The following is a 25,552-nucleotide window of genomic DNA, read 5'->3' on the forward strand; positions in this document are numbered from 1 at the left end:
CTGGGTACATTCTGTCTTTGAGCAAGGCAGGTAACCCTCTACAACAACATCTCCCTGGGTACATTATGTCCCTGAGCAAGGCTGTGTGTGTGTGTGTGTGTGTGTGTGTGTGTGTGTGTGTGTGTGTGTGTGTGTGTGTGTGTGTGTGTGTGTGTGTGTGTGTGTGTGTGTGTGTGTGTGTGTGTGTGTGTGTGTGTGTGTGTGTGTGTGTGTGTGTGTGTGTGTGTGTGTGAAGGTTCCCAGCTCCTGGCCAGTGGGACAGTCCAGATTCCCAGGTTCACCCTGCTGGAGTCAGGTGGTCTGCTGGTTGAGCCAATCAGGATGGAAGATTCTGGCGACTACACCTGTACAGCCGCTAGCGCAGACGGATCCATCAACGCTACGGCCACTCTCACTGTCTGGAGTAAGATACACACACACACACACACACACACACACACACACACACACACACACACACACACACACACACACACACACACACACACACACACACACACACACACACACACACACACACACAAACACACGCAAAAGAGACACACACACACACACACACACACACACACACACACACACACACACACACACACACACACACACACACACACACACACACACACACACACACACACACACACACACACACAAGAGACGCAAAGAGACGCACACACACACACACACACACACACACACACACACACACACACACACACACACACACACACACACACACACACACACACACACACACACACACACACACACACACACACACACAAAGAGACACACACACAACAAAGACACACACACACACACACACACACACACACACACACACACACACACACACAAAGAGACGCACATACACAACTCTCAGTATGGTTTCTAATAAATTGACCAATCAGACAAGCTCAGAACACTGCCCTCATCTCATCGGTCCAATCACATGACCCGGAACACTGCTATGCCAGATCGACAGGCTCTGTTATTGAGACGGGGTTGGCTAGTTGTGTGATCAGCTGATGATTGGCTGGTTGTGTGATCAGCTGATGATTGGCTGGTTGTGTGATCAGCTGATGATTGGCTGGTTGTGTGGTCAGCTGATGATTGGCTGGTTGTGTGATCAGCTGATGACTGGCTGGTTGTGTGGTCAGCTGATGATTGGCTGGTTGTGTGGTCAGCTGATGATTGGCTGGTTGTGTGATCAGCTGATGATTGGCTGGTTGTGTGGTCAGCTGATGATTGGCTGGTTTTGTGGTCAGCTGATGACTGGCTGGTTGTGTGGTCAGCTGATGATGATTGGCTGGTTGTGTGGTCAGCTGATGATTGGCTAGTTGTGTGGTCAGCTGATGATTGTCTGGTTGTGTGGTCAGCTGATGACTGGCTGATTTTGTGGTCAGCTGATGACTGGCTGGTTGTGTGGTCAGCTGATGATTGGCTGGTTGTGTGGTCAGCTGATGATTGGCTGGTTGTGTGGTCAGCTGATGACTGGCTGATTTTGTGGTCAGCTGATGATTGGCTGGTTGTGTGGTCAGCTGATGACTTTGATTGAAAAGATGGACTTGATTTAGTTCTGGTTAAGTCCGGTTTGGTTTGGATCAGATACAAGTTTAGAAACATCCTCTCCTCTCTAATAGTACACTAACTGACCTCCTAATGGTTCACTAACTGACCTCCTAATAGTATACTAACTGACCTCCTAATGGTTCACTAACTGACCTCCTAATGGTATACTAACTGACCTCCTAATGGTATACTAACTGACCTCCTAATGGTATACTAACTGACCTCCTAATGGTATACTAACTGACCTCCTAATGGTATACTAACTGACCTCCTAATAGTATACTAACTGACCTCCTAATGGTATACTAACTGACCTCCTAATGGTATACTAACTGACCTCCTAATGGTACACTAACTGACCTCCTAATGGTATACTAACTGACCTCCTAATGGTATACTAACTGACCTCCTAATAGTATACTAACTGACCTCCTAATGGTATACTAACTGATCTCCTAATGGTCTACTAACTGACCTCCTAATGGTATACTAACTGACCTCCTAATAGTATACTAACTGACCTCCTAATGGTATACTAACTGACCTCCTAATGGTATACTAACTGACCTCCTAATGGTATACTAACTGACCTCCTAATAGTATACTAACTGACCTCCTAATGGTATACTAACTGACCTCCTAATGGTATACTAACTGACCTCCTAATGGTATACTAACTGACCTCCTAATGGTATACTAACTGACCTCCTAATGGTACACTAACTGACCTCCTAATGGTATACTAACTGACCTCCTAATGGTATACTAACTGACCTCCTAATGGTATACTAACTGACCTCCTAATGGTACACTAACTGACCTCCTAATGGTATACTAACTGACCTCCTAATGGTATACTAACTGACCTCCTAATGGTACACTAACTGACCTCCTAATGGTATACTAACTGACCTCCTAATGGTACACTAACTGACCTCCTAATGGTATACTAACTGATCTCCTAATGGTACACTAACTGACCTCCTAATGGTATACTAACTGACCTCCTAATGGTATACTAACTGACCTCCTAATAGTATACTAACTGACCTCCTAATGGTATACTAACTGACCTCCTAATGGTATACTAACTGACCTCCTAATGGTACACTAACTGACCTCCTAATGGTATACTAACTGATCTCCTAATGGTACACTAACTGACCTCCTAATGGTATACTAACTGACCTCCTAATGGTATACTAACTGACCTCCTAATGGTACACTAACTGACCTCCTAATGGTATACTAACTGATCTCCTAATGGTACACTAACTGACCTCCTAATGGTATACTAACTGACCTCCTAATGGTATACTAACTGACCTCCTAATAGTATACTAACTGACCTCCTAATGGTATACTAACTGACCTCCTATTGGTATACTAACTGACCTCCTAATGGTATACTAACTGACCTCCTAATGGTATACTAACTGACCTCCTAATGGTATACTAACTGACCTCCTAATGGTACACTAACCCCTCCTAATGGTATACTAACTGATCTCCTAATGGTACACTAACTGACCTCCTAATGGTATACTAACTGACCTCCTAATGGTATACTAACTGACCTCCTAATGGTATACTAACTGACCTCCTAATGGTATACTAACTGACCTCCTAATGGTATACTAACTGATCTCCTAATGGTATACTAACTGACCTCCTAATGGTATACTAACTGACCTCCTAATGGTATACTAACTGACCTCCTATTCTGACACAAATAGTGTCCAAACTGAAACTCTAGATTTGGCTTGTCGTCCAAACCCCCAGAAGTGCCCTCTGGTTGGTCAGGCCGTCCCTATGGGAGAAATGAATGGAGAGGAGACCTCTGGTTGGTCAGGCCGTCCCTATGGGAGAAATGAATGGAGAGGTGCCCTCTGGTTGGTCAGGCCGTCCCTATGGGAGAAATGAATGGAGAGGAGACCTCTGGTTGGTCAGGCCGTCCCTATGGGAGAAATGAATGGAGAGGAGACCTCTGGTTGGTCAGGCCGTCCCTATGGGAGAAATGAATGGAGAGGAGACCTCTGGTTGGTCAGGCCGGCCCTATGGGAGAAATGAATGGAGAGGAGACCTCTGGTTGGTCAGGCCGTCCCCTATGGGAGAAATGAATGGAGAGGAGACCTCTGGTTGGTCAGGCCGGCCCTATGGGAGAAATGAATGGAGAGGAGACCTCTGGTTGGTCAGGCCGTCCCTATGGGAGAAATGAATGGAGAGGAGACCTCTGGTTGGTTGGGCCGTCCCTATGGGAGAAATGAATGGAGAATGAAGATAGTTGGAATAAACACTGAAAATGAGGTGTGATATCGTTTTGTTCTATGAGATAATATCATGATGATGATGACCCCCTTAACCTCTGACCTCTCTCTGCAGTTCGTACATTCATCTCCGTCCCGCCGGTGGACCAGAGGGTCATCAAGGGAACCACGGCAACCCTGGACTGTAACGCTACACACGACCCCAGGATCAACATCAGGTAGGGGAGGGTGTCCGTATGCTAACATGATTCTGTATCTCTGTAGTTTCCAGTGTGGTGCAGTACCCCTCCAGCCCAGCGGGGGCAGAGTTTCTGTATGTTAATATGATTCTGTATCTCTGTAGTTTCCAGTGTGGTGCAGTACCCCTCCAGCCCAGCGGGGGCAGAGTGTCTGTATGTTAACATGGTTCTGTATCTCTGTAGTTTCCAGTGTGGTGCAGTACCCCTCCAGCCCAGCGGGGGCAGAGTGTCTCTATGTTAACATGGTTCTGTATCTCTGTAGTTTCCAGTGTGGTGCAGTACCACTCCAGCCCAGCGGGGGCAGAGTGTCTCTATGTTAACATGGTTCTGTATCTCTGTAGTTTCCAGTGGCAGCGTGGAGCAGTACCCCTCCAGCCCAGCGGGGGCAGAGTGTCTATATTGTCTGGTTCTCTGACCATCAGCCAGACTTGGTCAGGCGACATAGGAGACTATACCTGCACTGTGACATCACAGGCCGGGAACCAATCACGCTCCGCACGCCTCGAAGTCATGTGAGTTACACAAATAACTTGGGACTTCAAACTGCCACACTCTGAATCCCACATCCCCACCCCTTCCCCTCAGGCCTCGCCCCTCCATTTGCGTGTTCGCTCATGCCTCCGCCATATGCAATAGTAACTCAAAGCTGAGGGAGAAACAGGAGAGGGAGAGGAGAGAAGAGGGGGATAAGATGAGAGGGGAGGGGGATAAGAGGAGAAGAGAGAGGAGGAGAGGAGAGGGGAATAAGAGGAGATGGGGATGAGAGGAGAGGAGAGACGAGACGAGAGACGAGACGAGACGAGAGACGAGACGAGAGGGGTATAAGATGAGAGGGGAGGGGGAGAAGAGGAGAAGAGAGAGGAGGAGAGGAGAGGGGAATAAGAGGAGAGGAGAAGGAGAGGCTAGGAGAAGGAGATGAGATGAGATGAGAGGAGAGGAGAGGAGATGGGGATGAGAGGGGAGGGGAGGAGGAGGAGAGGAGAGGAGAGGTGGGGATGAGAGGGGAGGGGAGGAGGAGGAGAGGAGAGGTGAGGGGGATGAGGGGGAGATGAGAGGGGAGGAGAGGAGAGGGGAGGAGAAGAGAGGGGGGGAGGGTAGGGGGGAGAAGGAGGAGAGGAGAGGAGAGGACAGGAGGAGGAGAGGAGAGGAGAGGAGAGGGGGATGTCTCTCTCTCCATCTCTCTGTCCCTCTCTCCAACTCTATGTCTCTCTCTTCATCTCTCTGTCCCTTTCTCAAACTCTGTCTCTCTCTCCATCTCTCTTTCCCTCTCTCCAACTCTCTGTCACTCTCTCCAACTCTCTGTCCCTCTCTCCAACTCTCTGTCTCTCTCTACATCTCTCTGTCCCTCTCTCCGTCTCTCTGTCTCTCTCTCCATCTCTCTGTCTCTCTCTACATCTCTCTGTCCCTCTCTACATCTCTCTGTCCCTCTCTACATCTCTCAGTCCCTCTCTCCATCTCTCTGTCTCTCTCTACATCTCTCTGTCCCTCTCTCCATCTCTCTGTCCCTCTCTCCATCTCTCTGTCTCTCTCCATCTCTCTGTCTCTCTCCCATCTCTCTGTCTCTCTCTCCAACTCTCTGTCCCTCTCTCCATCTCTGTCCCTCTCTCCATTTCTCTGTCCCTCTCTCCATCTCTCTGTCCCTCTCTCCATCTCTCTGTCCCTCTCTCCATCTCTCTGTCACTCTCTCCATCTCTCTGTCTCTCTCCATCTCTCAACCCTCAAATCTGTCTAATATATCACATGCCTTCACATAATGATCAAATAATAGAAAGTAATATTGTCTTTTTCCCCCTCTCTCCCTCCCTCTCTCTCTACCTCCCTCCACCTCCCCTCTCTCCCTCCTCTCTCTCCCTCCCTCTCTCTCTACCCCCTCCCCTCCCCTCTCTCTCCTCCCCTCCACCTCCCCTCTCCCCTCCCCCCCCTCTCTCCCTCCCTCCACCTCCCTATCCTCCCCTCTCTCTCCTCCCCTCTCTCTCCTCCCCTCTCTCCCCTCTCTCCTCCCCTCTCTCTCCTCCCCCTCTCCCCCTCCTGTCCCACAGTGAGCTCCCCCACTCCCCCAGGTCTCTGTCTGTGTCTCTGAATGATTCAGACAGCCGTTCAGTTCTTCTCTCCTGGGTCAGACCCTTCGATGGAAACTCTCCTCTTCTACACTACATACTGGAGCTGTCTGAGAACAGTGAGTTTCTGCTCTGGATCTGTTAGTGGTAGAGTGGAGGTCTGTTTAGAGTGGAGGTCTGTTAGTGGTAGAGTGGAGGTCTGTTAGTGGTAGAGTGGAGGTCTGTTTAGAGTGGAGGTCTGTTAGTGGTAGAGTGGAGGTCTGTTAGTGGTAGAGTGGAGGTCTGTTTAGAGTGGAGGTCTGTTAGTGGTAGAGTGGAGGTCTGTTAGTGGTAGAGTGGAGCTCTGTTAGTGGTAGAGTGGAGGTCTGTTAGTGGTAGAGTGGAGGTCTGTTTAGAGTGGAGGTCTGTTAGTGGTAGAGTGGAGGTCTGTTAGTGGTAGAGTGGAGGTCTGTTTAGAGTGGAGGTCTGTTTAGAGGTAGAGTGGAGGTCTGTTAGTGGTAGAGTGGAGGTCTGTTAGTGGTAGAGTGGAGGTCTGTTAGTGGTAGAGTGGAGGTCTGTTAGTGGTAGAGTGGAGTTCTGTTTAGAGGTAGAGTGGAGGTCTGTTTAGAGTGGAGGTCTGTTAGTGGTAGAGTGGAGGTCTGTTAGTGGTAGAGTGGAGGTCTGTTAGTGGTAGAGTGGAGGTCTGTTTAGAGTGGAGGTCTGTTAGAGGTAGAGTGGAGGTCTGTTAGTGGTAGAGTGGAGGTCTGTTAGGGGTAGAGTGGAGGTCTGTTAGTGGTAGAGTGGAGGTCTGTTAGTGGTAGAGTGGAGGTCTGTTAGTGGTAGAGTGGAGGTCTGTTAGTGGTAGAGTGGAGATCTGTTAGTGGTAGAGTGGAGTTCTGTTTAGAGGTAGAGTGGAGGTCTGTTTAGTGGTAGAGTGGAGGTCTGTGTAGAGTGGAGGTCTGTTAGTGGTAGAGTGGAGGTCTGTTAGTGGTAGAGTGGAGTTCTGTTTAGAGTGGAGGTCTGTTAGTGGTATAGTGGAGGTCTGTTAGTGGTAGAGTGGAGGTCTGTTTAGAGTGGAGGTCTGTTAGTGGTATAGTGGAGGTCTGTTAGTGGTAGAGTGGAGGTCTGTTTAGAGTGGAGGTCTGTTAGTGGTAGAGTGGAGGTCTGTTAGTGGTAGAGTGGAGGTCTGTTAGTGGTAGAGTGGAGGTCTGTTTAGAGTGGAGGTCTGTTAGTGGTAGAGTGGAGGTCTGTTAGTGGTAGAGTGGAGGTCTGTTAGTGGTAGAGTGGAGGTCTGTTTAGAGTGGAGGTCTGTTTAGAGGTAGAGTGGAGGTCTGTTAGTGGTAGAGTGGAGGTCTGTTAGTGGTAGAGTGGAGGTCTGTTTAGAGTGGAGGTCTGTTAGTGGTAGAGTGGAGGTCTGTTAGTGGTAGAGTGGAGTTCTGTTTAGAGGTAGAGTGGAGGTCTGTTTAGAGTGGAGGTCTGTTAGTGGTAGAGTGGAGGTCTGTTAGTGGTAGAGTGGAGGTCTGTTAGTGGTAGAGTGGAGGTCTGTTTAGAGTGGAGGTCTGTTAGAGGTAGAGTGGAGGTCTGTTAGTGGTAGAGTGGAGGTCTGTTAGGGGTAGAGTGGAGGTCTGTTAGTGGTAGAGTGGAGGTCTGTTAGTGGTAGAGTGGAGGTCTGTTAGTGGTAGAGTGGAGGTCTGTTAGTGGTAGAGTGGAGATCTGTTAGTGGTAGAGTGGAGTTCTGTTTAGAGGTAGAGTGGAGGTCTGTTTAGAGTGGAGGTCTGTTAGTGGTAGAGTGGAGGTCTGTTAGTGGTAGAGTGGAGGTCTGTTAGTGGTAGAGTGGAGGTCTGTAAGACAGAGGTAGGAAGAAACGGAGGGAGAGAGAGAGAGGAGGGTATATATGTAGGTTATATACTAGAGAGAGGAGGGGATAGATGTAGGTTATACACTAGAGAGAGGAGGGTATAGATGTAGGTTATACACTAGAGAGAGGAGGGTATAGATGTAGGTTATACACTAGAGAGAGGAGGGTATAGATGTAGGTTATACACTAGAGAGAGGAGGGTATATATGTATGTTATACACTAGAGAGAGGAGGGTATATATGTAGGTTATATACTAGAGAGAGGAGGGTATAGATGTAGGTTATACACTAGAGAGAGGAGGGTATATATGTATGTTTATACACTAGAGAGGGAGGGGGTATATATGTAGGTTATATACTAGAGAGAGGAGGGTATATATGTAGGTTATATAATAGGGATAGGAGGGTATAGATGTAGGTTATATACTAGAGAGAGGAGGGTATAGATGTAGGTTATACACTAGAGAGAGGAGGGTATATATGTAGGTTATATACTAGAGAGAGGAGGGTATAGATGTAGGTTATACACTAGAGAGAGGAGGGTATAGATGTAGGTTATACACTAGAGAGAGGAGGGTATAGATGTAGGTTATACACTAGAGAGAGGAGGGTATATATGTATGTTATACACTAGAGAGAGGAGGGTATATATGTAGGTTATATACTAGAGAGAGGAGGGTATATATGTAGGTTATATAATAGGGATAGGAGGGTATAGATGTAGGTTATACACTAGAGAGAGGAGGGTATAGATGTAGGTTATACACTAGAGAGAGGAGGGTATATATGTAGGTTATATACTAGGGAGAGGAGGGTATAGATGTAGGTTATACACTAGAGAGAGGAGGGTATATATGTAGGTTATATACTAGAGAGAGGAGGTTATAGATGTAGGTTATATACTAGAGAGAGGAGGGTATAGATGTAGGTTATATACTAGAGAGAGGAGGGTATATAGATGTAGGTTATATACTAGAGAGAGGGAGAGATGATATAGATGTAGGTTATACACTAGAGAGAGGGAGAGGAGGGTATAGATGTAGGTTATAGACTAGAGAGAGGAGGGTATAGATGTAGGTTATATACTAGAGAGAGGGAGAGGAGGGTATAGATGTAGGTTATATACTAGAGAGAGGAAGAGGAGGGTATAGATGTAGGTTATATACTAGAGAGAGGAGGGTATATAGATGTAGGTTATACACTAGAGAGAGGAGGGTATAGATATAGGTTATACACTAGAGAGAGGAGGGTATAGATATAGGTTATACACTAGAGAGAGGAGGGTATATATGTAGGTTATATACTAGAGAGAGGAGGGTATATATGTAGGTTATATACTAGAGAGAGGAGGTTATAGATGTAGGTTTTATACTAGAGAGAGGAGGGTATAGATGTAGGTTATACACTAGAGAGAGGGAGAGGAGGGTATAGATGTAGGTTATATACTAGAGAGAGGAGGGTATATAGATGTAGGTTATATACTAGAGAGAGGAGGGTATAGATGTAGGTTATATACTAGAGAGGAGGGTATATAGATGTAGGTTATATACTAGAGAGAGGGAGATGAGGGTATAGATGTAGGTTATATACTAGAGAGAGGAGGGTATATAGATGTAGGTTATACACTAGAGAGAGGAGGGTATATATGTAGGTTATATAATAGAGAGAGGAGGGTATATATGTAGGTTATATACTAGAGAGAGGAGGGTATATATGTAGGTTATATAATAGAGAGAGGAGGGTATAAATGTAGGTTATATACTAGAGAGAGGAGGGTTATACACTAGAGAGAGGAGGGTATATATGTAGGTTATATACTAGAGAGAGGAGGGTATAGATGTAGGTTATATACTAGAGAGAGGGAGATGAGGGTATAGATGTAGGTTATATACTAGAGAGAGGAGGGTATAGATGTAGGTTATATACTAGAGAGAGGGAGATGAGGGTATAGATGTAGGTTATATACTAGAGAGAGGAGGGTATAGATATAGGTTATACACTAGAGAGAGGAGGGTATAGATATAGGTTATACACTAGAGAGAGGAGGGTATAGATATAGGTTATACACTAGAGAGAGGAGGGTATAGATGTAGGTTATACACTAGAGAGAGGAGGGTATATATGTAGGTTATATACTAGAGAGAGGAGGGTATATATGTAGGTTATATACTAGAGAGAGGAGGTTATAGATGTAGGTTATATACTAGAGAGAGGAGGGTATATATGTAGGTTATATACTAGAGAGAGGAGGGTATATATGTAGGTTATATACTAGAGAGAGGAGGGTATAGATATAGGTTATATACTAGAGAGAGGAGGAGTATAGATATAGGTTATACACTAGAGAGAGGAGAGGGTATATATATAGGTTATACACTAGAGAGAGGAGGGTATATATATAGGTTATATACTAGAGAGAGGAGGGTATAGATATAGGTTATACACTAGAGAGAGGAGGGTATAGATATAGGTTATACACTAGAGAGAGGAGGGTATATATATAGGTTATATACTAGAGAGAGGAGGGTATATATGTAGGTTATATACTAGAGAGAGGTTAGGGTATATATGTAGGTTATATACTAGAGAGAGGAGGGAGGGTATAGATATAGGTTATACACTAGAGAGAGGAGGGTATATATATAGGTTATATACTAGAGAGAGGAGGGTATATATGTAGGTTATATACTAGAGAGAGGAGGGTATATATGTAGGTTATACACTAGAGAGAGGAGGGTATATATGTAGGTTATACACTAGAGAGAGGAGGGTATATATGTAGGTTATACACTAGAGAGAGGAGGGTATATATGTAGGTTATATACTAGAGAGAGGAGGGTATAGATATAGGTTATACACTAGAGAGGGGATGATATAGATGTAGGTTATATACTAGAGAGGGGAGGGTATATAGATGTAGGTTATACACTAGAGAGAGGAGGGTATAGATGTAGGTTATATACTAGAGAGGAGGGTATATATGTATGTTATACACTAGAGAGAGGAGGGTATATATATATAGGTTATACACTAGAGAGGGGAGGGTATAGATGTAGGTTATATACTAGAGAGAGGAGGGTATATATATAGGTTATACACTAGAGAGGGGAGGGTATATATATAGGTTATACACTAGAGAGGGGAGGGTATAGATGTAGGTTATATACTAGAGAGAGGAGGGTATATATATAGGTTATACACTAGAGAGGGAGACTACAGGATCTTAACTGGTTTCTTCTTCGTTCTTCTTCCTTTTTATTAATTGGTTGATTGTGTTCGTTGGAGGTTCATGTCCTGTTCTAACCCCTTCATGTCCTGTTCTAACCCCTTCATGTCCTGTTCTAACCCCTTCATGTCCTGGTCAAACCCCTTCATGTCCTGTTCTAACCCCTTCATGTCCTGTTCTAACCCCTTCATGTCCTGTTCTAACCCCTTCATGTCCTGTTCTAACCCCTTCATGTCCTGTTCTAACCCCTTCATGTCCTGTTCTAACCCCTTCATGTCCTGTTCTAACCCCTTCATGTCCTGTTCTAACCCCTTCATGTCCTGTTCTAACCCCTTCATGTCCTGTTCTAACCCCTTCATGTTCTGTTCTAACCCCTTCATGTCCTGTTCTAACCCCTTCATGTTCTGTTCTAACCCCTTCATGTCCTGTTCTAACCCCTTCATGTCCTGTTCTAACCCCTTCATGTCCTGTTCTAACCCCTTCATGTCCTGTTCTAACCCCTTCATGTCCTGTTCTAACCCCTTCATGTCCTGTTCTAACCCCTTCATGTCCTGTTCTAACCCCTTCATGTTCTGTTCTAACCCCTTCATGTCCTGTTCTAACCCCTTCATGTTCTGTTCTAACCCCTTCATGTCCTGTTCTAACCCCTTCGTGTCCTGTTCTAACCCCTTCATGTCCTGTTCTAACCCCTTCATGTCCTGTTCTAACCCCTTCATGTCCTGTTCTAACCCCTTCATGTCCTGTTCTAACCCCTTCATGTCTCCTAAGACTCTCCATGGAAGGTGTACACGTCGGAGGTGGGGCCTGTTGTGACACAGGTGTCGGTGGGCGGGCTCACCCCTGCCAGGACCTATCAGTTCAGACTCTGTGCTGTCAATCAAGTGGGCCGTGGCCAATACAGCGGCGAGACACAGAGGTAAGGGCGGGACGAACACAGATTATAGACAGACACACACAGACACAGACACAGACACACACAGATACAGACACACATAGACACAGACACAGACACAGACACAGACACAGACACACACAAACACAGACAGACACAGACACAGACACACATAGACACAAACACACATAGACACACATAGACACAGACACACATAGACACAGACACACATTATACCGAGGTAAGGGCTGGACTCGGTTCATACGCACACACACGTACACGTGGCACCACACTCGTGACTCACACACGTGACACACACACACAAACATGACTCACACACACACACACAAAGGCATTGTGAGTATGTTAAGGATATTAGTGCTTCTGCTCAGAATCATCCCGTTCTGCATATTACACAATGGAGTGACTTTCAGAGACCAGACAAGATGAGGAGAGGAGTGGAGAGGAGAGGAGAGGAGAGGAGAGGAGAGGAGAGGAGAGGAGAGGAGGGGAGGGGAGGAGAGAGAGGGGAGGGGAGGGGAAGAGGAAAGGACAGGAGAAGAGAGGAGAGGAGAGGAGAGGAGAAGAGAGGAGAGGAGGAGAGAGGGAGGGGAGGGAGGGGAGGGGAGGGGAGGGGAGGGGAGGGGAGGGGAGGGGAGGGGAGGGAGAGGAGAGGAGAGGAGGGAGAGGAGGAGGGGAGGGGAGAGGAGAGGAGAGGAGAGGGAGGGGAGGGGAGGAGAGGAGAGGGGAGGGAGAGGAGAGGGGAGAGGAGAGGAGAGGAGAGGAGAGGAGAGGAGAGGAGAGGAGAGGAGAGGAGGGAGAGGAGAGGAGAGGAGAGGAGAGGAGAGGAGAGGAGGAGAAGAGGGAGGGGAGAGTAGAGAGGGATCAAGGGAGGGGGAGATGAGAGGGTAAAGCGAGGAGAGAGAAAGAGGTATTTTGTTTGGGATCCATTTACTCTGAAATGAGCAATTTATATTCATCAGTACGATACTGAGGCTTCTGTAAGTGTGTGTGTGTGTGTGTGTGTGTGTGTGTGTGTGTGTGTGTGTGTGTGTGTGTGTGTGTGTGTGTGTGTGTGTGTGTGTGTGTGTGTGTGTGTGTGTGTGTGTGTGTGTGTGTGTGTGTGTGTGTGTGTGTGTGTGTGTCCATGTGTCCATATCTGTGTTGTGTGTGTGTCCATCTGTGTGTGTCTGTCTCTGTTCCATCCCTCTCTCCTCCAAACACCAACTCAGATCTCTCTCCTCCATCTCTCTCCCTCCATCTCTCTCTCCATCTCTCTCTCTCTCTCCATCCTCTCTCTTCTCTCTCCTCCATCTCTCTCTCTCCATCCATCTCTCCATCTCTCTCTCCTCTCATCCCTCTCTCCTCCATCTCTCTCTCCTCCATCTCTCTCACTCTCTCTCTCCTCCATCTCTCTCTCTCCATCTCTCTCCATCTCTCTCTCTCTCTCCTCCATCTCTCTCTCCCTCCATCTCTCACATCTCTCTCTCTCCATCCCTCTCTCCTCCATCTCTCTCTCTCTCTCTCTCTCCATCCCTCTCTCCTCCATCTCTCTCTCTCTCTCTCTCTCCATCTCTCTCCATCCATCTCTCTCTCATCTCTCTCTCCTCCATCCCTCTCTCCTCCATCTCTCTCTCTCTCCTCCATCCCTCTCTCCTCCATCTCTCTCCTCCATCTCTCACATCTCTCTCACATCTCTCTCTCCTCCATCTCTCTCATCCATCTCTCTCTCTCCTCCATCCTCTCACTCTCTCTCTCCTCCATCCCTCTCTCTCTCTCTCTCTCCATCTCTCTCTCTCTCTCTCCTCCTCCATCTCTCTCACATCTCTCTCTCTCCTCCATCCCTCTCTCCTCCATCTCTCTCTCTCTCTCTCCATCTCTCTCCTCCATCTCTCTCCTCCATCTCTCTCTCTCTCTCTCTCTCCATCTCTCTCCATCTCTCTCTCATCTCTCTCTCCATCTCTCTCACTCCATCCCTCTCTCTCCTCCATCCATCTCCATCTCTCTCCTCCATCTCTCTCTCCATCTCTCATCTCTCTCTCCATCTCTCTCTCCTCCATCTCTCTCTCCTCCATCTCTCCATCTCTCTCTCTCTCTCTCCTCCTCTCTCTCCCCATCTCTCACATCTCTCTCTCCTCCATCTCTCTCACTCATCTCTCCTCCACGATCTCTCTCCTCCATCTCTCTCACATCTCTCTCCTCCATCTCTCTCTCCTCCATCTCTCTCAGCTCTCTCTCTCTCATCTCTCTCTCCTCTCTCTCCTCCAGCCCTCTCTCCTCTCTCTCTCCTCTCTCTCTCATCTCTCTCTCCTCCATCTCAGCTCTCTCCTTCTCTGACTCTCCTCCATCTCTCTCCCCATGGGGTCTCTCTCCCCATTCTCTCTCCTCCATCTCTCTCTCTCCATCTCTCAGGACTCTCTCCATCTCTCTCTCCTCCCATCTCTCTCTCCTCCATCTCTCTCACTTCTCTCTCTCTCCATCTCTCTCTATCATTATGTCTATTTATTCTTCATATGCTCAGTCAACCAGTCATCACAGACGATATTTATGAAAATAGTGGCCTCCCTAGTGGCCCAGCGGTCTAAGGCACTGCTGTGCCTACCCCGGGTTCGATTCCAGGCTGTGTTACAGCCGGCCGTGTCCACGAGCCCCATGGGGTTGTGCGTCGTCCGGTTTAGGGGGATGATGTCAGGACATTATGCTGTGTATGACTCTCCCCAGAGAGAACACAGTGGTTTAGGGGAGGGTTTGTCAGGACATTATGCTGTGTGTGTGATGACTCTCCCCAGAGACACACAGTCCACTAGAGAGAGTCCAGTAGACTAGACCAGATGATGTCACACTACAGTCCACTGTTAGACTAGATGATGTCACACTACAGTCCACTGTTAGACTAGATGATGTCACACTACAGTCCACTGTTAGACTAGATGATGTCACACTACAGTCCACTGTTAGACTAGATGATGTCACACTACAGTCCGCTGTTAGACTAGATGATGTCACACTACAGTCCGCTGTTAGACTAGATGATGTCACACTGCAGTCCACTGTTAGACTAGATGATGTCACACTACAGTCCACTGTTAGACTAGATGATGTCACACTACAGTCCACTGTTAGACTAGATGATGTCACACTACAGTCCACTGTTAGACTAGATGATGTCACACTACAGTCCACTGTTAGACTAGATGATGTCACACTACAGTCCACTGTTAGACTAGATGATGTCACACTACAGTCCACTGTTAGACTAGATGATGTCACACTACAGTCCACTGTTAGACTAGATGATGTCACACTACAGTCCACTGTTAGACTAGATGATGTCACACTACAGTCCACTGTTAGACTAGATGATGTCACACTACAGTCCACTGTTAGACTAGATGATGTCACACTACAGTCCGCTGTTAGACTAGATGATGTCACACTACAGTCCACTGTTAGACTAGATGACGTCACACTACAGTCCACTGTTAGACTAGATGACGTCACACTACAGTCCACTGTTAGACTAGATGATGTCACACTACAGTCCACTGTTAGACTAGATGATGTCACACTACAGTCCACTGTTAGACTAGATGATGTCACACTACAGTCCACTGTTAGACTAGATGATGTCACACTACAGTCCACTGTTAGACTAGATGATGTCACACTACAGTCCACTGTTAGACTAGATGACGTCACACTACAGTCCACTGTTAGACAAGATGATGTCACACTACAGTCCACTGTTAGACTAGATGACGTCACACTACAGTCCACTGTTAGACTAGATGATGTCACACTACAGTCCACTGTTAGACTTCATCACACCAAGAAAACATTACATTTCTTATTTCTCTCTTTCTCTGACTCTCTGGGTGATCAGGGAGTCGTTACGACAACGGTCTCCATGGAGACGTGGGGTCCTTAGAGTCAAGGTGTCCAAGGAGAGTCCCTGTCTGATCAAAGGACCCCAGATGAACTCCAAACTGAGAAACCTTATTGAAGTAGCCAATTACCACACACACACACACACACACACACACACACACACACACACACACACACACACACACACACACACACACACACACACACACACACACACACACACACACACACACACACACACACACACACACACACACACACACACACACACAAACCGTTTAAAGGGAAGTCATCTGCATAAATGGCAACAGGGCTGAACTCTCAAACTTTTTCCTTTTGATTTAAAAGAAACTACTTTTAAAATTACTTAAAAGGACTTTCAATCTCTCCCCTCTCCCTCCCCTCTCCCTCTCCCTCTCTCCTCCCCTCCCTCTCCCTCTCCCCTCCCTCTCCCCTCCCCTCCCTCTCTCCCTCCCCTCCCTCTCCCTCTCCCTCTCTCTCTCCCCTCCCTCCCTCTCCCCTCCCTCTCCCTCCCCCTCCTCTCCCTCCTCCCTCCCTCCCTCTCCCCCTCCCCTCCCTCTCCCTCTCCCTCCCTCCCCTCTCCCTCTCCCCTCTCCCTCTCCCCCTCTCCCTCTCCTCCCCTCCCTCCCCTCTCCCTCTCCCTCTCCCTCTCCCTCTCCCTCTCCCTCTCCCTCTCCCTCTCCCTCCCCTCTCCCTCTCCCTCTCCCCTCCCTCTCCCTCCCTCTCCCTCTCCCCCTCCCTCTCTCCCTTCTCTCTCCCTCTCCCCCTCCTCTCTCTCTCTCTCTCCCCCTTCCCTCTCTTTCTCTCTCCTCTCCCCCCCTCCCTCTCCCTCTCCCCTTCCCTCTCCCCCCTCCCCCTCTCTTCTCTCCCCTCCCTCTCCCCCTCCCCTCCCTCCCTCCCCTTCCCTCTCCCCCCCTCCCTCTCCCTCTCTTTCTCTCTTCCTCTCAACCCCCCTCAACCCCCTCCCTCTCTTTCTCCCTCTCCCCCTCCCTCTCTCTCTCTCCTCTCCCTCTGTTTCCATCAATCATCATCATTCTGTAGCAGAGCGCCCCGCTATTCACGCAAACTGTAGACATTCTCTCTAATGTCTAATGTTGTTGAACGATCGTTTACCTGGTGTGGGTTGCCATCGGTAACGAGGTAGCATCTGGCTCCAGGTGCCACCCTCCACAGACCAAGGTCTCACACACACGCACACACACACACAGAATGTTCTGACAAGTCACTAGAATGTCCTGACAAGTCACTAGAATGTCCTGACAAGTCACTAGAATGTTCTGACAAGTCACTAGAATGTTCTGACAAGTCACTAGAATGTCCTGACAAGTCACTAGAATGTTCTGACAAGTCACTAGAATGTTCTGACAAGTCACTAGAATGTTCTGACAAGTCACTAGAATGTCCTGACAAGTCACTAGAATGTTAGGTTGAGGGTTAGGTGCATTCACCTTATGACATTGGAACAGTCACTTTACAATAGTGCATTAAAACTTAGGTTGAGGGTTAGGGTTAGGGCTTAGGTTTAGGTTAGGGGTTAGGTTGAGGGTTAGGGGTTAGGTTTAGGTTGAGGGTTAGGGTTAGGTTTAGGTTGAGGGTTATAGTTAGGGACAGGTTTAGGTTGAGGGTTAGTGGTTAGGTTGAGGGTTAGGTTATGTTTAGGTTGAGTGTTAGGGGTTAGGTTGAGGGTTAGGTTTAGGTTGAGGGTTAGGGTTATGTTTAGGTTGAGGGTTAGGGGTTAGGGGTTAGGTTGAGGGTTAGGGGTTAGGTTTAGGTTGAGGGTTATAGTTAGGGGTTAGGTTTAGGTTGAGGGTTAGGGGTTAGTTTGAGGGTTAGGGGTTAGGTTTAGGTTGAGGGTTATAGTTAGGGGTTAGGTTTAGGTTGAGGGTTAGGGGTTAGATTTAGGTTGAGGGTTATAGTTAGGGGTTAGGTTTAGGTTGAGGGTTAGGGGTTTAGGTTGAGGGTTAGGGTTATGTTTAGGTTGAGGGTTAGGGGTTAGGTTTAAGGTTCATGTTAGATTTAGGTTGAGGGTTAGGGGTTAGGTTGAGGGTTAGGGGTTAGGTTTAAGGGTTAAGGTTAGGTTTAAGGGTTAAGGTTAGGTTTAGGTTAGGGGTTAGGTTTAGGTTTAGGTTGAGGGTTAAGGTTTAGGTTGAGGGTTAGGGGTTAGGTTTAGGTTTGAGGGTTAAGGTTAGGTTGAGGGTTAGGTTTAGGTTGAGGGTTAGGGGTTAGGTTTAGGTTGAGGGTTAGGGGTTAGGTTTAGGTTGAGGGTTAGGGGTTAGGTTTAGGTTGAGGGTTAGGTTTAGGTTTAAGGGTTAAGGTTAGGTTTAGGTTTAAGGGTTAAGGTTAGGTTTAGGTTGAGGGTTAGGGGTTAGGTTTAGGTTGAGGGTTAGGGGTTAGGTTTAGGTTGAGGGTTAGGCGTTAGGTTTAGGTTTAAGGGTTAAGGTTAGGTTTAAGGGTTAAGGTTAGGTTTAGGTTGAGGGTTAGGGGTTAGGTTTAGGTTGAGGGTTAGGCGTTAGGTTTAGGTTTAAGGGTTAAGGTTAGGTTTAGGTTTAAGGGTTAAGGTTAGGTTTAGGTTGAGGGTTAGGGGTTAGGTTTAGGTTTAAGGGTTAAGGTTAGGTTTAGGTTGAGGGTTTGGGGTAAATAGGATTTAAAAACTCTGAAAAAATAATGTTAAAAAGCTGAGTGTGTGTATAATGTAATGTAATAGAAGTATAGCCTCAGCTGTAAAGCCACTGGTCTGTATCACATAGCAACACATCACTAACCTGCCTCACACATCCCCTCTAACAAACACCTCTCACCCTCTCTCTCTCTCTCTCACACACACACACACACACACACACACACACACACACACACACACACACACACACACACACACACACACACACACACACACACACACACACACACACACACACACACACACACACACACACACACACACACACACACACACACACACACAGATTACCACGCTATGGCTAATGTCTAAAAAGCTTATGCAGAATAACTGAGCTGCTTAAAGAGGGGCTGGTGGGAGAGAGAGAGAAAAGAGAGAGCCCAAGACAGAGACAGTGAGAGATAGATTTTGGGGAGGGATGGCGAGGGGGATGGATGGTGAGGGAGGGAGAGGGGGAGGGAGAGAGAGATTTAGGGAGAGGGATTGCGAGAGATGGAGAGAAAGAGAGACAGAGAGAGACAGAGAAACACAGAGAGAGCAACAGAGACACAGAGACAGAGAGAGACACACAGATAGACAGAGAGAGAGACACAGAGACAGAGAGAGAGACACAGAGACAGAGAGAGAGACACAGAGACAGAGAGAGAGACAGAGAGACAGAGACAGAGAGACAAATACACAGAGAGAGGCAGAGACAGAGCGAGAGAGACAGAGAGACAAAGAGACAGGGACAGAGAGAGAGACAGAGACACACAGAGACAAAGAGACAGAGAGAGAGACAGAGAGAGACAGAGATACACAGAGAGAGCAACAGAGACACAGAGACAGAGAGAGAGACACAGATAGACAGAGAGAGAGACAGAGACACAGAGACAGAGAGAGAGACACAGAGACAGAGAGCGAGACACAGAGACAGAGAGAGAGACACAGAGACAGAGAGAGAGACAGAGAGACAGAGACAGAGAGACAAATAGACAGAGACACAGAGAGAGGCAGAGAGACAAAGAGACAGGGACAGAGAGAGAGACAGAGACACAGAGAGACAAAGAGACAGAGAGAGACAGAGAGAGACAGAGAAAGACCAGACAGTCCTGAAGCTAAAACCACACGGCTGGGTGGTTAGGGTGAGAGACCCTTAACACAGTGGAATGGACCGGCTGGGTGGTTAGGGTGAGAGACCCTTAACACAGTGGAATGGACCGGCTGGGTGGTTAGGGTGAGAGACCCTTAACACAGTGGAATGGACCGGCTGGGTGGTTTGGGTGAGAGACCCTTAACACAGTGGAATGGACCGGCTGGGTGGTTTGGGTGAGAGACCCTTAACACAGTGGAATGGACCGGCTGGGTGGTTAGGGTGAGAGACCCTTAACACAGTGGAATGGACCGGCTGGGTGGTTAGGGTGAGAGACCCTTAACACAGTGGAATGGACCGGCTGGGTGGTTTGGGTGAGAGACCCTTAACACAGTGGAATGGACCGGCTGGGTGGTTAGGGTGAGAGACCCTTAACACAGTGGAATGGACCGGCTGGGTGGTTAGGGTGAGAGACCCTTAACACAGTGGAATGGACCGGCTGGGTGGTTAGGGTGAGAGACCCTTATCACAGCGGAATGGACCGGCTGAACACTGTGTGTTTGTGCGGCCAAAGTTACTTGAAAAACAACGGGGTGCAGAAGAGCCGAAATTACTGATTAGAGATGGAGAGAAGAGGATGGATAGACAGAGAGGATGGATAGAGAGAGAGGATGGAGAGAAGAGGATGGATAGAGAGGATGGATAGAGAGGATGGATAGAGAGAGGGGATGGAGAGAGAGAGAGGATGGAGAGAAGAGGATGGATAGAGAGGATGGATAGAGAGAGAGGATGGAGAGAGAGAGAGGATGGAGAGAAGAGGATGGATAGAGAGGATGGATAGAGAGAGAGGATGGAGAGAGAGAGGATGGAGAGAAGAGGATGGATAGAGAGAGAGGATGGAGAGAGAGAGAGGATGGAGAGAAGAGGATGGATAGAGAGGATGGATAGAGAGAGAGGATGGAGAGAAGAGGATGGATAGAGAGGATGGATAGAGAGAGAGGATGGAGAGAAGAGGATTGATAGAGAGGATGGATAGAGAGAGAGGATGGAGAGAGAGAGAGGATGGATAGAGAGAGATGGATGAGAGAGATGGATAGAGATGGAGGAGGATAGAGAGAGGGCTGAGAGAGGATGGATAGAGAGAGAGGTATGAGAGAGATGGATGGATAGAGAGAGAGGGCTGAGAGAGGATGGATAGAGAGAGAGGGCTGAGAGAGGATGGATAGAGAGAGAGGTATGAGAGAGGATGGATAGAGAGATAGGGATAGAGAGAGAGGATGGATGGAGAGAGAGGGCTGAGAGAGGATGGATAGAGAGAGAGGTATGAGAGAGGATGGATAGAGAGAGGGTTGAGAGAGGATGGATAGAGAGAGAGGTATGAGAGAGGATGGATAGAGAGAGAGGATGGATAGAGAGATAGGGATAGAGAGAGAGGATGGATAGAGAGAGTGGGATGAGAGAGGATGGATGAAGAGAGAAAGATGGATAGAGAGAGAGGAGTGGATAGAGAAAGAGATGGGTTGAGAGAGGATGGATAGAGAGAGAGGATGAGAGAGGATGGATAGAGAGAGAGATGGATAGAGAGAGAGAGAGATGGAGAGATGGATAGAGAGAGAGGATGGATAGAGAGAGAGGGATGAGAGAGGATGGATGAAGAGAGAAAGATGGATGGAGAGAGAGAGAGGAGAGGATGGAGAGAAAGAGATGGAGAGAGCAGTCACCCTAAGAGAGAGAGAGATGAGAGATTAAAAAGAGAGAGAGAGAGAGAGAGAGTCCTGATAGAGAGAGAGAGAGAGAGAGAGAGAGAGAGAGAGAGAGAGAGAGAGAGAGAGAGAGAGAGAGAGAGAGAGAGAGAGAGAGAGAGAGAGAGAGAGAGAGAGAAGAGAGAGAGAGAGAGAGAGAGAGAGAGAGAGAGAGAGAGAGAGAGAGAGAGAGAGAGAGAGAGAGAGAGAGAGAGAGAGAGAGAGAGAGAGAGAGAGAGAGAGAGAGAGAGAGAGAGAGAGAGAGAGAGAGAGAGAGAGAGAGAGAGAGAGAGAGAGGGGGGGGGGAGAGAGAGAGAGAGAGGTATATGAGAAACTGAGAAACTGATATGTACAGACTCAGTGAGCATAGCCTTGCTATTGAGAAAGGCCGCCGTAGGCAGACATGGCTCTCAAGAGAAGACAGGCTATGTGCTCACTGCCCACAAAATGAGGTGGAAACTGAGCTGCACTTCCTAACCTCCTGCCCAATGTATGACCATATTAGAGAGACATATTTCCCCCAGATCACACAGATCCACAAAGAATTTGAAAACATATCCAATTTTGAAAAACTCCCATATCTACTGGGTGAAATTCCACAGTGTGCCATCACAGCAGCAAGATTTGTGACCTGTTGCCACGAGAAAAGGGCAACCAGTGAAGAACAAACACCATTGTAAATACAACCCATGTTTATGCTTATTTATTTTATCTTGTGTCCTTTAACTATTTGTACATTGTGTATATATATATATATATATATATATATATATATATATATAATAATATGACATTTGTAATGTCTTTACTGTTTTGAAACTGTTGTATGTGTAATGTTTACTGTTAATTTTTGTTGTTTTTCACTTTATATATTAACTTTGTATATTATCTACCTCACTTGCTTTGGCAATGTTAACACATGTTTCCCATGACAATAAAGCCCTTGAATTGAATTGAATTGAGAGAGAGAGAGAGAGAGAGAGAGAGAGAGAGAGAGAGAGAGAGAGAGAGAGAGAGAGAGAGAGAGAGAGAGAGAGAGAGAGAGAGAGAGAGAGAGAGAGAGAGAGAGAGAGAGAGAGAGAGAGAGAGGAGGAGAGAGAGAGAGAGAGAGAGAGAGAGGGGGGGGTGAATGATGATATGATGGTAGTTATATTTAATAGAGTAGATAGTTTCATACTCATTCATAGTAAAGTTACTGCTGAACTATACTGGTAGGGATGATGGAGAGGGAGGGAAGGAGGCAGGGTTTTCATCCTTCCCTTCTAATGAGAGACGGATGCAGAACTGGGAGACCAGTGCTTTGTCCCAAACCGTATCCTATTCCCTACATACTGTGGGTGCTGGTTTAGAGTAGTCCACTATATAGGGAATAGGGTGCCGTTTTTTTGGACAGCAGTACTTTCCGGCCAATCAGTGATGTTGAGAGAGAAATTAGGCCAGTGGTTTTCAAACCTGTCCTCTTTACCCCCCCAGACATTTTGTAATTGTGTTGTAGCCCTCAACTAACTCACCTGATCGCCAGCCGTTCCACGTGTTGTAGCCCTCAACTAACTCACCTGATCCCCAGCCCTTCCACGTGTTGTAGCCCTCAACTAACTCACCTGATCGCCAGCCGTTCCACGTGTTGTAGCCCTCAACTAACTCGCCTGATCCCCAGCCGTTCCACGTGTTGTAGCCCTCAACTCTCACCTGATCCCCAGCCGTTCCACGTGTTGTAGCCCTCAACTAACTCACCTGATCCCCAGCCGTTCCACGTGTTTGATCCCTCAGCTAACTCCCTGATCCCCAGCCGTTCCACGTGTTGTAGCCCTCAACTAACTCACCTGATCCCCAGCCGTTCCACGTGTTGTAGCCCTCAACTAACTCACCTGATCCCCAGCCGTTCCACGTGTTGTAGCCCTCAACTAACTCACCTGACCCCCAGCCGTTCCATGTGTTGTAGCCCTCAACTAACTCACCTGATCCCCAGCCCTTCCACGTGTTGTAGCCCTCAACTAACTCACCTGATCCCCAGCCGTTCCACATGTTGTAGCCCTCAACTAACTCACCTGACCCCCAGCCGTTCCATGTGTTGTAGCCCTCAACTAACTCACCTGATCCCCAGCCCTTCCACGTGTTGTAGCCCTCAACTAACTCACCTGATCCCCAGCCGTTCCATGTGTTGTAGCCCTCAACTAACTCACCTGATCCCCAGCCGTTCCACATGTTTGATCCACAGCTAACTCGCCTGATCCCCAGCCGTTCCACGTGTTGTAGCCCTCAACTAACTCACCTGACCCCCAGCCGTTCCATGTGTTTGACCCACAGTTAACTCACCTAACTCACCTCACCTTAGATTCCTCCACCAATACCCAACTCAGAGGCCTTGTGGTTAGATTGCTCCACCAATAACCAACTCAGAGGCCTTGTGGTTTTAGTCTTCTACCAATACCCAACTCAGAGGCCTTGTGGTTTTAGTCTTCTACCAATACCCAACTCAGAGGCCTTGTGGTTAGAGTCTTCTACCAATACCCAACTCAGAAGCCTTGTGGTTAGAGTCTTCTACCAATACCCAACTCAGAAGCCTTGTGGTTAGAGTCTTCTACTAATACCCAACTCAGGGGCCTTGTGGTTTTAGTCTTCTACCAATACCCAACTCAGAGGCCTTGTGGTTAGATTCCTCCACCAATACCCAACTCAGAGGCCTTGTGGTTTTAGTCTTCTACCAATACCCAACTCAGAGGCCTTGTGGTTAGATTCCTCCACCAATACTCAACTCAGAGGCCTTGTGGTTTTAGTCTTCCACCAATACCCAACTCAGAGGCCTTGTGGTTTTAGTCTTCTACCAATACCCAACTCAGAGGCCTTGTGGTTAGATTCCTCCACCAATACCCAACTCAGAGGCCTTGTGGTTTTAGTCTTCTACCAATACCCAACTCAGAGGCCTTGTGGTTAGAGTCTTCTACCAATACCCAACTCAGAGGCCTTGTGGTTTTAGTCTTCCACCAATACCCAACTCAGAGGCCTTGTGGTTTTAGTCTTCTACCAATACCCAACTCAGAGGCCTTGTGGTTAGATTCCTCCACCAATACCCAACTCAGAGGCCTTGTGGTTTTAGTCTTCTACCAATACCCAACTCAGAGGCCTTGTGGTTAGAGTCTTCTACCAATACCCAACTCAGAGGCCTTGTGGTTTTAGTCTTCCACCAATACCCAACTCAGAGGCCTTGTGGTTAGAGTCTTCTACCAATACCCAACTCAGAGGCCTTGTGGTTTTAGTCTTCCACCAATACCCAACTCAGAGGCCTTGTGGTTAGAGTCTTCTACCAATACCCAACTCAGAGGCCTTGTGGTTAGAGTCTTCTACCAATACCCAACTCAGAGGCCTTGTGGTTAGAGTCTTCTACCAATACCCAACTCAGAGGCCTTGTGGTTTTAGTCTTCTACCAATACCCAACTCAGAGGCCTTGTGGTTTTAGTCTTCTACCAATACCCAACTCAGAGGCCTTGTGGTTTTAGTCTTCCACCAATACCCAACTCAGAGGCCTTGTGGTTTTAGTCTTCTACCAATACCCAACTCAGAGGCCTTGTGGTTTTAGTCTTCTACCAATACCCAACTCAGAGGCCTTGTGGTTAGAGTCTTCTACCAATACCCAACTCAGAGGCCTTGTGGTTAGAGTCTTCTACCAATACCCAACAAAGAGGCCTTGTGGTTAGAGTCTTCTACCAATACCCAACTCAGAGGCCTTGTGGTTTTAGTCTTCCACCAATACCCAACTCAGAGGCCTTGTGGTTAGAGTCTTCTACCAATACCCAACTCAGAGGCCTTGTGGTTTTAGTCTTCTACCAATACCCAACTCCGAGGCCTTGTGGTTAGAGTCTTCTACCAATACCCAACTCAGAGGCCTTGTGGTTTTAGTCTTCTACCAATACCCAACTCAGAGGCCTTGTGGTTAGAGTCTTCTACCAATACCCAACTCAGAGGCCTTGTGGTTTTAGTCTTCTACCAATACCCAACTCAGAGGCCTTGTGGTTTTAGTCTTCTACCAATACCCAACTCAGAGGCCTTGTGGTTTTAGTCTTC

The 25,552-nt window shown here is 47.5% G+C and overlaps 1 protein-coding gene across 1 annotated transcript in view; it reads left to right on the forward strand.

Annotated features, from left to right (window-relative positions):
• The window catches only part of LOC124018705 (protein sidekick-1-like), a gene marked incomplete at its 5' end in the record, with an annotated part of 213,631 nt that overhangs the window by 82,959 nt on the left and 105,120 nt on the right, over nucleotides 1–25,552 (forward strand). The window contains 5 exons of the mRNA XM_046334058.1: nucleotides 236–403; nucleotides 3,952–4,054; nucleotides 4,417–4,587; nucleotides 6,115–6,251; nucleotides 11,964–12,111. Of these exons, the coding sequence (XP_046190014.1) occupies nucleotides 236–403; nucleotides 3,952–4,054; nucleotides 4,417–4,587; nucleotides 6,115–6,251; nucleotides 11,964–12,111 (727 nt within the window). The remainder of the gene's footprint in view (nucleotides 1–235; nucleotides 404–3,951; nucleotides 4,055–4,416; nucleotides 4,588–6,114; nucleotides 6,252–11,963; nucleotides 12,112–25,552) is intronic.

This window comes from Oncorhynchus gorbuscha, unplaced genomic scaffold, assembly GCF_021184085.1.
Source record: "Oncorhynchus gorbuscha isolate QuinsamMale2020 ecotype Even-year unplaced genomic scaffold, OgorEven_v1.0 Un_scaffold_564, whole genome shotgun sequence".
NCBI lineage: Eukaryota > Metazoa > Chordata > Actinopteri > Salmoniformes > Salmonidae > Oncorhynchus > Oncorhynchus gorbuscha.